This window comes from Schistocerca gregaria, chromosome 6 (genome assembly GCF_023897955.1).
Source record: "Schistocerca gregaria isolate iqSchGreg1 chromosome 6, iqSchGreg1.2, whole genome shotgun sequence".
Lineage (NCBI taxonomy): Eukaryota > Metazoa > Arthropoda > Insecta > Orthoptera > Acrididae > Schistocerca > Schistocerca gregaria.
This window is the reverse complement of record NC_064925.1, coordinates 287,377,845-287,392,009: the sequence shown is the minus strand read 5'-3', so window position 1 is coordinate 287,392,009 and position 14,165 is coordinate 287,377,845. Positions and strand designations below refer to the sequence as shown.

At 42.4% G+C, this 14,165-nt stretch overlaps 1 protein-coding gene across 2 annotated transcripts in view; it reads right to left on the bottom strand.

Annotated features, from left to right (window-relative positions):
• LOC126278432 (two pore potassium channel protein sup-9) overlaps positions 1–14,165 on the bottom strand; it is a 1,195,629-nt gene that overhangs the window by 158,145 nt on the left and 1,023,319 nt on the right. For both annotated transcript variants that reach the window (XM_049978547.1, XM_049978548.1), the window contains one exon: positions 878–1,119. In XM_049978547.1, coding sequence (XP_049834504.1) covers positions 878–1,004 — 127 coding nt within the window. In that variant the 5' untranslated portion in view covers positions 1,005–1,119. The remainder of the gene's footprint in view (positions 1–877; positions 1,120–14,165) is intronic.

The window sequence follows — 14,165 nt, the reverse complement described above, 5'->3', positions numbered from 1 at the left end:
CTGCATGTCTTTGACACAGGAACTTTAACAGGTCAGGTGTATCGGGACGTCATTTTGCACCAGTGTGTCCGCCTTTTCAGGCGTGCAGTGGGTTCCACCTTCCGGTGATGGATGATAACGCATGGCCGCACCGAGCTGCCATCTCGGAGGAGTACCTTGAAGATATCAGGCGAATGGAGTGGCCCGCCTGTTCTCCAGACCTAAACCCCATCGAGCACGCCTGGGATGCTGACGGTCGACGTACCGCTGCACGTCTTCAAACGCCTACGACACTTCAGGAGCTCCGACAGGCACTGGTGCAAGAATGGGAGGCCTTACCCCAGCAGCTGCTCGACCACCTGATCCAGAGTATGCCAACCCGTTGTGCAGCCTGTGTACGTTTGCTTGGTTATCATATTCCACATTGATGTAGGGGTACATGCGCAGGAAACAGTGGCGTTTTGTAGCACATGTGTTACGGGACGGTTTTCTCAACTTCTCACCAATTCCGTGGACTTACAGATCTGTGTCGTATGTGTTCCCTATGTGCCTACGCTATTAGCGCCAGTTTTGTGTAGTGCTACGTTGTGTGGCACCATATTCTGCAATTATCCTTAATTTATGAGATTGAGTGTAGATAAACTGAATTATATCTCCGTGGGATACCTTAGCAGTATTAGGAATGGAACTTAGATCTTCTGAATGGCAGTCAGACATGCTGACCACCCAGCTATGGAAGTGAATAATTTTTTTTATGATCTTATCTTGGAGAACATGCGATGAGCAAAAGTTGTGAGTGCAAAGATGTATTTAGGTATGTAAAGTAGTTGAGAGAACTTCAACTGTATGAGGACCAATTCAAGAGGTGAGAAGGGTCAAGAAGGTGTTGGGCACTAACCTTCAAGAGTTTCCCAACGCTTCTTCTCAGTCTCCGACTCAAGGGCGTCAAAGACAGCAGCTCCAACGAGGAGGTAGGTGAACGTGCAGACGATCAGCGAGAGTGTCCGGACGTTTTGCTTCTTCATCGTCCGGGGCGCACCATGCTGGCGGCTGAGCGGCTGCTGCTGCTGCTGCTGCTGCCATGGCTATCAGGCCGGCCGCTCCGGCGCCCGCCACCCGTCCACTCGCGCTACCACCATCCTGCCAACAGGACAGCACACGGCTCTGCTAGAGTGGAGCGCTAGTAGGGAGGCCGCTGAGTCGGTGCTGCTGCTGCTATGGCTATCATGCTGGCCGCTTCACTCACTGCCCACTGTTTGGATTGGATTGGATTGTTTGGGCAAGGAGACCTAACAGCGAGGTCATCGGACTCATCGGATTAGGGAAGGATGGGGAAGGAAGTCGGCCGTGCCCTTTCGAAGGAACGATCCGAGCATTGGCCAGGAGCGATTTAGGGAAATCACGGAAAACCTAAATCAGGATGGCCGGACGCGGGATTGAACCGTCGTCCTCCCGAATGCGCCACCTCGCTCGGTCTGCCCGCTATTTGTCTGCTCACACCACCACCATCCTTAGGGTGACCAGATGCAATTGTTTGAAAAGGACGGAAAAAAGCTTCAAAAAGGAGGACAAAGGAAGAAAAAAAGAAGACACATCAAACGGGTCAACTGCTGAGTAGTATACCATCCGTCAGCTTTGGAAAAGTCACGTGACTGCCGGGAATTCCAGGAAACACTAGTAGTTAATTGTTACTGATGGTCAGGTGGTGGGTAACTGAGCAATTTTTTTAAAAAAAACATCGATTGTGGTGAGAGTGTGGCGTCAATTGTTTTGTTATGACAACAACACGGAATTCTCTACAAATCGAAAAACGTAAGACCATTCACCTCCCTTCATTCGACGCACCGCTGCCAATATCTACAATTCAAGAAGCAGCTGACGACATGTTAACTGTACTTTAACCTTCCGAATACAAATCAATTGAATGTCTATGAAACAATGAAATAAAACCCCATTACAGTTAATCTGTCGTGTTATTTCTTACCTTTATTGGCCACTGAGACGTACGTTCCAGCTTCACATGTCTTACATTCCGCTTCAGAATCATTTCTCCCTTCCTTGACAGCCGGATATTTGCAGGAAAGGACATTAGAAAATGTACACTTTCGTTTATGCAAATATTTTACGTAACTCACTCGGTTAAAAATTACACTCACAAATCACAGATGCACTACAAGAAGCCAAGCCAATACGAAGTGAAGATACGAAACGAAAATTTTAAATGATCGATATTTGCATTCGCTTATAGGTCGATCAACGATACCATCGACGATACTGGTGCCACATATTAACACCGCATTCGTGCGTGTTTATCAAGAAGACTGTGCCAATAGTTAAAGTGTTTAAGAAAAGAGAAATAGAACGGGACGAACTGTAAATTTAAGTGCATTGCGCTCAACTTTGCGAAAAAGCTGGACGCTCTGAACATCCCCCCGGACAAAGGGCTAAAAAGGTGGACTTGTCCGGATTAATCCGGACGTCTGACCACCCTAACCATCCGGCCAACATGACAACACACACTGTTCTGCCAGAGTGATGTGTAAATAAGAATGCAGTTGAGTGGCTGCTGCTGCTGCCACGCCTATCAGGCTGGCTGCTCCACTAGCCAACAGATATTAGATTAGATTAAATTAGTACTTGTTCCATAGATCATGATTAAGACACTTCGTAATGATGTGGAACGAGTCAGGTTAATAAAAGGTGTCTATACGACATATTACATTACACAAAATATTACATGACACTTCATATTTTTAAATTTTTGTTTTTGCTTTTGGTGGGGGTGGGTGTGGGGAAATTACCCACTTACTATATTCAAATATTCATCTAATGAGTAGGAGGAGTTGCCATTAAGAAATTCATTTAATTTCCTTTTAAATGCTGTATGGCTATCTGTCAGACTTTTGATGCTATTAGGTAAGTGACCAAAGACTTTTGTGGCACCATAATTCACCCCCTTCTGAGCCAAAGTTAGGTTTAACCTAGAGTAGTGAAAACCATCCTTTCTCCTAGTGTTGTAGCTACGTACACTGCTATTACTTTTGAATTCGTTCGGATTGTTAATAACAATTTTCATAAGTGAATATATATATATATATATATATATATATATATATATATATATATAGTGAGGCTACAGTGAAGACCTCTAGCTCTTTAAATAAGTGTCTGCAGAATGATCTTGGATGAGCTCCAACAATTATTCTGATTACCCGCTTTTGTGGAATGAACAATCTTTTACTCAATGATGACTTGCCCCAGAATATGATGCAATATGAAAGCAGAGAATAAAAATAGGCGTGGTTAGCTAATTTACTGAGATGTATATCGCCAAAATTTGCAATGACCCTAATAGCGTAAGTACCTCAACTCAAACGTTTCAGTATATCTTCAGTGAGTTTTTTCCGGTTCAACCCCTCATCAATGCATACACCTAGAAATTTTTAATATTCTACCGATTTCTGATGGAAGTCTATATATATTAATGGTGTCATTCCATTTACTGTGTGGAACTGTATATACTGTGCAATTGAGAGAAAACAGCCCTCGGTCACAATTTTTAACGAAGTTACCGGGTTTCAATACTGCTAGGAGGGTCTTCCTCAGAATTTAAATCAAAGAATGGTCTATAACATGGTCACAGAATTGTGACTAGAAACATATGATAGAGTATACGTACGACATCATCGTGAAAGACTGACAGTACTTATATGTCATTTATAAAATAATAAATATGCGAAAAGGGCATTAGTCACAAAGATATTTAAGATAAAGAAAACTGTGATGGTGAGCCACTAAGGGCTCCTCGTTACTTGCGTGTTGCAGGTTGCAAAACGGACGTTCATAGCTACCTTGGAGATGCTGTGTCCCATCGCTCGTGCGTCTAGTGTAACACTATGTTCTAACTAACTTAAATCTTGATAAACTGCCATTGCAGCAGCAGTAATAGAACTAACAACTGGGCCAGACATTTATCTTATATAGGCGTTGCCGACCGTAGCGTCGTATTCTGCCTGCTTACATATCTCTGTACTTGAATATGCATGCCTATACCAGTTTCTTTGGCGCTTCAGTGTATTAAGAGGTTTTGTCATTAAAACCAAAAATTACTTATACATACGTTCAGAGTCCATAGTTTCTCACTACAGTACTGAAAAAGAAATAGTTGCATAAACAAAAGATAAACCAAAATGAAAAAAGTCCAACCACGTGGTACCAGAAGGAAATATCACAAAATAAGCAAGACATAAACAATAAAGTGTGGCGGAAAACAGCGTCTTATTAGGATACTGACAATGTGAAATGAAGGGCATGTGTTAAATGGATGGTATACGCTGTCTGATCAAATGTATACGGAGACCTGTTAGAGGTGATTAATATGTTGTGTGTCCGCTCTTGGTCTTGAAGACCGCTTGAATTCTTCTGGGGACACTTTCAATGAGGAGTCTGAGCGTTTGTGGAGAAATGACAACCGATGCTTCCTCGAGCGCCGAAATAGAGGCGGTAGTGATCTAGGACTCTAGAGCATGCAGCGAAGTCTACGTCGTAACTCATCCCACAGGCGTTCCCTTGGAATCAGGCCTCGACTCTGGACAGGTACAGTACATTTTGGGAATGTTTCGTCTACAAACCGTTGCAACAGGGATGCTGCTTTCTGTCATGCTCACCCAATTCATCAGTATTTCCGAGGTGTTCATCCGCAGTATTCATTTTATATCCGAAGACTGCAAGAGTTGACAGGTGCAAGAATTTTCGCACAATCAGTTTAACAGCTCATCCATCCACGTTGGTGACAAGAATAATACACAAAAGAACAGAAAAGAGAATTGAGGATGTTTAGATGGCGATCAGTTTCACTTCATCAAAGGTAAAGGCATGAGAGAGGCAACTCTGATTGATAATGGAAGCAAGACTACAGAAAATCAAGAGAGATAGGATTTGTCGACAGGGAAAAAGGGTTCGACAGTGCAAAGTGCTGCAAGACGTTCGAAATTCTCAGAAAAATGGAGGTAAGTTATAGGGAGAGATGTGTAATATACAATATGTACAGGAGCCAATGGGGATTTATAAGAGTGGACTGCCAAGAACGAAGTGCTCGGATTAAAAAGGGTGTAAGACAGCGATGTAGTCTCTAGCCCCTACAGTGAAGAAGCAATGATGGAAATAAAAGAAAGGTTCAGGAGTGAAATCAAAATTCAAGGTGAAAAGATATCAATGATTCGATTAGCTATTGACATTGTTATCCTGACTGAAAGTGAAGAAGAATTACATGATCTGCTGAATGGGTTGAACAGTCTAATGAGTACAGAATGTAGATTAAGAGTAAACTGAAGAAAGACGACAGTAGTGAGAAGTAGCAGAAATGAGAACAGATAGAAACTTAACATCAGGACTGATGATCGCGAAGTAGATGAGGTCAAGTAATTCTACTACCTAGACAGCAAAATAGCAGACAGAGGAAGGAGGACATCAAAACTAGACTAACACTGGCAAAAACGGGCATTCTCAGCCAAGAGAAGTCTACTATTAACAAATATAGGCCTTAATCTGAGGAATAAATTTCTGAGGATGTAGATTTGGAGCACAGCATCGCGTGGTAGTGAAACAAGGACTGCGGGAAAACCGGAACAGAAGAGAATCGAAGCATTTAAGATGTGGTGATACAGACGAATGTTAAGAATTACTTGGACTGATGACGTACGGAATGACGAGGTACTGCGCATTGTCGGAGACGGAAGGACTATGTGGAAAATACTGATAAGGAGAAGGACCAGGATGATAGGACAGCTGTTAAGACATTACGGAATGACTTCCATAGTACTAATGGGAGGTATAGAGAGAAAAAAACTCTAGAGGAAGACAGAGATTGGAATACATCTAGCAAGTAATTGAAGACGTAGGTTGAAAGTGCGACTCTGAGATGAAGAGGTTGGCACAGGAGAGGAATTCGTGGCGGGCGACATAAACCAAATCACTCGTTTCTACTCATTCACTGTGTAGTGGCGTCACTCTTTACTTCTCAAGCGTCGCTTATCATTGACAGTGGAAATGCGTGGCTTGTGAGGAGCTATTTGGCCGCTGTACCCCATTCTTTTTAGCTCGCTACGCTAAGTCACTGTGACTGCTGGAGTTCTGGGAGCACTTAAGATCTCGTGAGGTTTTCCTTCCACTGATTTCATGCGTTTGTTAGAACCGTACGCTGCAATACTCGACACTCTCTGTTCGTCAGTACATCGGTCGTGGTTTAGGTGTGGTTATTCCTTCACGTTTCCACTTCGCAACCACAGCGCATCACTTCGCATCAACAACAGTGGACTTCGGCGGCTTTAGAGCAGCTGCACTGTTCCTAATGAATTCGTTACTCAAGAGACAGCCAATGACTAGTCCACGTTCGAAGTCACTCAGCTCTCCCAACGGACTCATGATGCTGATACTGCTTTTCTGTTGATGACATCATACTTCTCGCCACCCTTTATACTGTCGAGTCCTCTCTCATATCATCTAGTTGTCAATTAGAGTTACAGTTGTGTAAAGTCACCAGATAACCAAAACTACTTGAAATGATTTAAATAAGGTATCTGTATGGTGCGAAAAGTGGCAATTGACCCAGAATAAAGAAAAGTGTGAAGTTATTCACATGAGTACTAAAAGGAATCAGCTAAATTTCAATTACGCGATAAGTCACACAAATCTGAAGACTGTAAATTCAGCTAAATACTTAGTGATTACAATTACAAATAACCTAAATTGAGGGGATCACATAGATAATATTGCGGGCAGAGCAAATCAAAGACTGCGATTCAATGGCGGAACACTTAGAAGGTGCAACAGGTCTGCTAAAGAGACTGCTTACATCACGCTTGTCCGCCTTATTCTGGAGTACTGCTGTGCGGTGTGGGATCCGCATCAGGTGAGACTGACGGATGACATCGAAAAGGTACAAAGAAGGGAAGCTCGTTTTGTATTATCGCGAAATAAGGGAGATAGTGTCACAGACATGATACGTGAACTGGAGTGGCAATCATTAAAACAAAGGCGTTTTTCGTTGGGACGGGATCTTCACATGAAATTTCAATCACCAGCTTTCTCCTCCGATTGCGAAAACACTCTGTTGCCACCTACCTACATAGGGAGAAATGATCATCATGATAAAATAAGAGAAATCAGGGCTCGCACAGAAAAATTTAAGTTCTCGTTTTTCCTGCGTGCCGTTCGAGAGTGGAATGGTAGAGAAATAGGTTGAAGGTGGTTCATTGAACCCCCTGACAGGCACTTTATTGTGAATAGCAGAGTACTCACGTAGATGTAAATTTAGATGTGCTCCCCCCACCCCCCCTCCAATAGATGAAAAACATCATTGTCATTCAAAAAATGAGTAAAAGGAGGTATCGAACAAATATGTGTTCATTGTGCCTTCAAAGTAATTATTTATTGATTTGTTTTTGACATCATTGGGTAAATGTTCAAAGATTTTTATGGCTGAACACACAGCTCCTTCCTGTGCTACTATAAGCCTGAGTAATGTCTGGTGAAAGTCATTTATCCTTGTTGTGTTATAGAACTGTTGTTTTTGAAATTTGATTCATCGTTGCAAAAAATGTCATAAGAGTGTAAAGGCATGTGAGGCTGTTCCCGGCATGCACAGTTATTAAAAGAGCTTCTACATAAAGCTGTAAAGTGGATAGCGCATCCTTTCCTTATCACTAGCTTCTGTGTGATGAACAGTTTCTGCCTCAATTATGACTTGACCTAGAATCTGTTGCAACTAAATAATACTGTGAGAAAATATCAAAAATAATTCAGTACAATGACATTTTTGTGTTAGAAGTCTGCTATTACACATAAAGAAAAAAATTGTACAACTTTGACGTTTGAGAAGACCGGTAACAATCACGAATTTAGAATATTCTGTTTCATTTACCGAATTTCCGTCAAGCATTCCTTCTGACAGTGTGGTCAGGTCTTGTGCAGTTGTTGTACCGAATTTCATATATTGCATTTTATCGAATTTCTGTAACAGTCTGTTTGCAGAGAAACAGTTAACTGTAAATAAAATTGCGTAGAATTTTGGTGCCACCATTAAGTTTGACAAAGAGAACAGTTCGAGCTTCTTAGACAAATGATGGCAGAACACATACACGATGACGGTAAAAAAATTGCAACGACAAGAAGAAGTTTTGAGACATAGATGACAGTTGGTAGGCGTATTCCTAGCCGGCCGCTGTGGTCGAGCAGTTCTAGGCGCTTCAGTCTGGAACCGCGCAGCTGCTACGTTCGCTGGTTCGAATCCTGCCTCGGGCATTGATGTGTGTAATGTCCTTAGGTCCCGTCTAGTAAGGTCATCCGAAGACCAGTATCAGCTGCAAAGCGATTTAGAAAAGATTTCTGTATGGTGTGTCAGGTGGCAGTTGACGCTAAATAACGAAAAGTGTGAGATGATCCACATGAGTTCCAAAAGAAATCCGTTGGAATTCGATTACTCGATAAATAGTAAAATTCTCAAGGCTGTCAATTCAACTAAGTACCTGGGTGTTAAAATTACGAACAACTTCAGTTGGAAGGACCACATAGATAATATTGTCGGGAAGGCGAGCCAAAGGTTGCGTTTCATTGGCAGGACACTTAGCAGATGCAACAAGTCCACTAAAGAGACAGCTTACACTACACTCGTTCGTCCTCTGTTAGAATATTGCTGCGCGGTGTGGGATCCTTACCAGGTGGGATTGACGGAGGACATCGAAAGGGTGCAAAAAAGGGCAGCTCGTTTTGTATTATCGCGTTATAGGGGAGAGAGTGTGGCAGATATGATACACGAGTTGGGATGGAAGTCATTACAGCATAGACGTTTTTCGTCGCGGCGAGACCTTTTTACGAAATTTCAGTCACCAACTTTCTCTTCCGAATGCGAAAATATTTTGTTGAGCCCAACCTACATAGGTAGGAATGATCATCAAAATAAAATAAGAGAAATCAGAGCTCGAACAGAAAGGTTTAGGTGTTCGTTTTTCCCGCTCGCTGTTCGGGAGTGGAATAGTAGAGAGATAGTATGATTGTGGTTCGATGAACCCTCTGCCAAGCAGTTAAATGTGAATTGCAGAGTAGTCATGTAGATGTAGATGTAGGTTAGTTAGGTTTAAGTAGTTCTAAGCCTATGGGACTGATGACCTTAGATGTTAAGTCGCATAGTGCTTAGAGCCATTTGAGCCAATGAACCATTTTGGGCGCATATTTACATCTGGATGACGACGTGTATTACAATTTTCGCCAGTCGCATAAGTGTTACGCTAGTAGCGCCACTATGAGAATGCAGATCAGGTTTGCTTTATATATTTGCTGTAATGGTGGTGAGCGTTAATTGTCTTGGAGATAGGGCATTGATGTTAGTCAAGAATGTCTTTAAGACGACAAAGACGTCGTTATCAACACCTCACTGAGTTTCAGTGAGGTCGTATAATAAGGCTACGACAAACTGGATATTACTTCTACGATATTCAAAAAGATGTGGCACGAATGTAGCCACTATACATGACTGCTGACACCGGTGGTCACGAGATTGTACGGGCGCAACTGGAACTACCGAGAGGGAAGACCATCGCGTTCGGCATACGGCTCTGGCTCATCGTGCTGCATCTGTGGCAGGAATTTGAGCAGCAGGTGGCACCACCGTGACTCAACGAACTGCTACCAATCGGTTACATCGAGGGCAACTCAGAGCCAGATACACTGTAGCGTGCGTTCCATTGAGCGCAAGTCACCACCGTTTGCAACTAAAGTGGTGTCAAGCGAGAGTTTATTAGAGATCCGTGTGGAGGTCTGATGTGTTTTCTGATGAAAACTCGTTCTGCGTCGGTGCCAGTGATAGTGCTGTGTTGGTAAGGAGGCCATTCGAGTGCCCGTAGACAATCTATTTTCGTTCTAGACACGCTGCACCAATACCTGGAGCTATAGTCTGGCATGCGATTTCGTATGACAGCGGGAGAACTCTCGTGGTTACCCCACGCAACCTGACTGCCAATTTCTACGTCGATCCAGGTGAATCTACCTGTTGTGCTGCCACTTATTAACAGCATTCCTTGTAGTGTTATCCAACACGATAATACTCACCCACATACCGCTGTTGTAGCCCAAAATGCTCTAAGTGTCAACATGTTGCCTTGGCATGCCCAATCACTAGATCCGTCTTCAATCGAGCACGTATGGGACATCATCGGACGAGAGCTCCAGCGCCGGCCGTGGTGGCCGAGCTGTTCTAGGCGCTACAGTCTGGAACCGTGTGACCACTACGGTCACAGGTTCGAACCCTGCCTCGGGCATGGATGTGTGTGATGTCCTTAGATTAGTTAGGTTTAAGTAGTTCTAAGTTATAGGGGATTCATGACATCAGATGTTAAGTCCCTTAGTGGTCAGAGCCACTTGAACCATTTTAAAAAACTACAGCTTCATCCACAAACAGCGTCATTCGTCTGTGTATTGACTGACCAAGGCATGTACAGTCGTGGACAAAACGAGCGAGACCCTCGCCTTTTCGTTGTGCACAGCTTTAAAGTCTGCTACCCAGAATTACAGTCAAGGCGACGAAGTGCTACCAACATACTATTCACAGGCGTGAAATTGAGAAACTATCCGAACTTTGTCAGACTGTTTTCAATCATGTCTAAGACTATATTAATGCGGATTATAAGATACAAGTAATTATAAGATACACATGAAAGAAGAAACGCTAATTGGTATGAACTATACTAATAAAAACTAATTTCAGCTTATCGAGATAACATAACTATTTTACTAAGACAAAGTACCCCAGGGCGCTACGAATTAGCAAAATATTATGCGTATTCGGCCGCGAAACGGTCTGTATCAACGTTCAGATCTGTCGTATTGGATTACCGTTGAGTAAATTTTCTTTACATAAACAGCGAAATCTTTAAATTGCGTTCACATAGCTTACTTTTTTACAGAACCAAGGGACCGGTTACCGCAGGAAGTGCCATACATTTCCGCTTCTTATGTCTACCCATACTCGATGTAAACGGGTTTTAAGGGTTGGGTAGACAGATAGACGGTCAAGAAAGCGAGACTAGTAGGGTTTCATTTTTACCGATTTAGGTGACTAATTCCTGACAACGAAAATAGCTACGACAGTTACTGAAGATAAGGGCTGCATAAGTAATTCCCACTACTCTTTATTCGAAATGTTATAGTTGCAGCCGATACATCAGCATATTAATCGTAGCTACCGTTTCGATCCAAATCACGTTTACAGGAAAGTAAATAAAATCCATTTGGCTATACATGTGGTAATTCAGATCCTAGTATTAATGTCACCGCGTTTTAGAAGTGCGAGTGTACCCATAGCTTAAGAAACACTTCGGCTAATGAACGTTTCCTGGCTGTGGCAAGTCTAATGGAGAATTCGACACATTATAGAATATGTTTGGCAGCTATGTCGCCGTTTATTTCCTGGGGTGGTGCATAATTATCCTCCTAAATTTACTCGCTAATAACAGCATTTGATATTTCGATAAGCATCCCGAATGATTGTCACATAAGCGGTGACATAAAGGTAGAAATTTCATGTTTTTGAATCCAGAAAGCTCTATGCAACAGAAATTGCAGATCATTTTGCAATTTTCATTGAGAAATTGCCGGCTTATTTATGTCTGGGGTAATGATAGAGGGCTGTTTGCCTGGGTTGTCTGCTAAATGTTTGCTACTGCAAGGGAGGTCTGGTTTGTTTTCGGTTCTAATCTCGATGGAGCCAGATAGATTATCAATAAAGCAATTTTAAGAAATTCTCGCACCCCCAATACGTTTTTTGCTACCTTTATTCTAATGAGGAAGTATTGAATAGGATTAGGGGAGGGGGGAAGAGAAGTTTGTGGCACACCTTGACTAGAAGAAGGGATCGGAAGGTAGGACATGTTCTGAGGCATCAAGGGATCACAAATTTAGCATTGGAGGGCAGCGTGGAGGGTAAAAATCGTAGACGGAGACCAAGAGACGGATACACTGAGCAGATTCAGAAGGATGTAGGCTGCAGTAGGTACTGGGAGATGAAGGAGCTTGCACAGGATAGAGTAGCATGGAGAGCCGCATCAAGCCAGTCTCAGGACTGAAGACCACAACGACAACATTATTCTGTACTGGCGCCCTGTGGATGTCAATATGAAACTCTTGTAGAATTTCATACTTGTTACTGCATACTTTTTCCGCTTCTGTCAATAATTGAATTAAAGTCAGTGTGGCACTGAATGATTTTTAACTGAATTTCGTTTTGAACCTTCACACATTGCTAAATTTGCACACTTTCATGGTAGGTCGGAAACGGTAATCGGGTATGATTGGTCTGAACGCTGACACAGACCGTTTTGCGGCTGAAAGTGCATAATATTTTGCTAATTTGTAATTATCTGGGGTACTTTGTCTTATTAAAACAATTATGTTATCTCGATAAGACGAAATTCGTTTTTATTAGTACAGTTCATACTAATTAGCGTTTCATCATTAATTTATAATTACGTGTTGTGTTTAACACACTAATTAGCATTAATATAGTCTTAGACATGATTGAAAACAGTATGGCAAAGTTCGGATTGAAAACAGTATGGCAAAGTTCGGATTGAAAACAGTATGGCAAAGTTCGGATAGTTTTTCAATTTCACGCCTGTGAATAGTATGTTGGTAGCACTTCGTCGCCTTGCCTGTAATGCTGTGTAGCAGACTTTAAAGCTGTGCGGGTCAGCTTAACGAAAAGGCGAGGGGTCTCGCTCGTTTTGTCCACATCTGTACCTGTATCCCACAAACTGACATCTGGCACCTGCATAACACAATGCATGCACATTTGCATGATTGCGCCACACAGGTTATTAATGTACCAGCGTTTCACATTCGCAGTGGCTTATTTCGCACTTAAATTAATCCCTGACCTTGAAATGGTAATCACTTAATATATTAACTACACAAATGTATTTCCGAAACTTCATTACTCTACTTTAATTTCTTTTAAGTCATAAGAATAAGAGTGGACCTAACATCGGGCCTGTGGTACCATTATGGCAGCTGGTCCTCACTCAGAACTTTATTTTTAAGTAAACTACTGGTTTACTTAACAAGACAGTCTTCAGCCTTTTAAATTAATTATAATTAAGGACAGCCACCAGCATGATCTCAAATACCGTAACATTTACACTTCTAGAAGAGAATACTGTCAACTGAAGAATCAAATGCTTTCTATAAGTCACAGAAAAATATCAGGTCGCCATACTTTGAAATTTATATTTTTTATAATCTGATTCGTGAACTGAAATATTGCACGATCTGTGGGGAGGCCATTTTGAAACTCACACTTGTATTGAGTATGAAACTTCCTGACAGATTTAAACTCAGCTCGATGTCGTGGTCTTTCCTTTCCGGGTGCTCTTGTTTCGGATTAACAGTGCTACTCTTCTTGCGAATATAATATTTTAATGAAGTTTGTTAAGACGGACGTGTTCCAAGTTGCTAGTTGGCAAGGGAGCTTCGTCACCTGGCTGCGATAGGTAAGGAGTATCCGGTTAGCTTGAGAGAAGCTCCTCGCAGGACCGCACAGCCAGGAGATGGCTGAATACACCTGTTGCGGGCAAACTGCGGTTGATACCCGAGACCTGAATGCGGAGCGCTCCTCTCCAGGGAACAATGACGCATTCCCGGGCAACTTCACCCGAACCGAATTCAAGAATAGCGCCCTTGCCAGGAAAACTTCCCAATGAGCTCTAGTGTTTCGTAACACAATTTGTTCGCGATACTCTGCCCGTCGACTGTACTTCATTAAGGCGTGTTAAAATGTTTTCGGAGTTACGTAGCGACGACGTTCCAGTTTAAATAATGGGATAACTTTGGTGTTCAATTACCGCAGCGCTCTGCGTATTTTCTCGGTATCTTTACATCTTTTTATTTGTCATTATACTTCGTCTACATTTCCGGCTGGTGAGACGTAACTGCCTGTTCGGGATTATAATTGAGTAGTCCGATTCCCGATTAGTAAACGACCCGATATGGGCTGTACTTTTTAGTTAGGGAAGGTGTTGTACCTAGAGGATAATGTACCAAGGAATACTTGATGTCTTCGCATCGGTACTTGAGTCCAGTGACTGAGCTTAGAATCACACGAAAGTATGAGCACTAAAGACCTCCATAAGCAGCTTCTG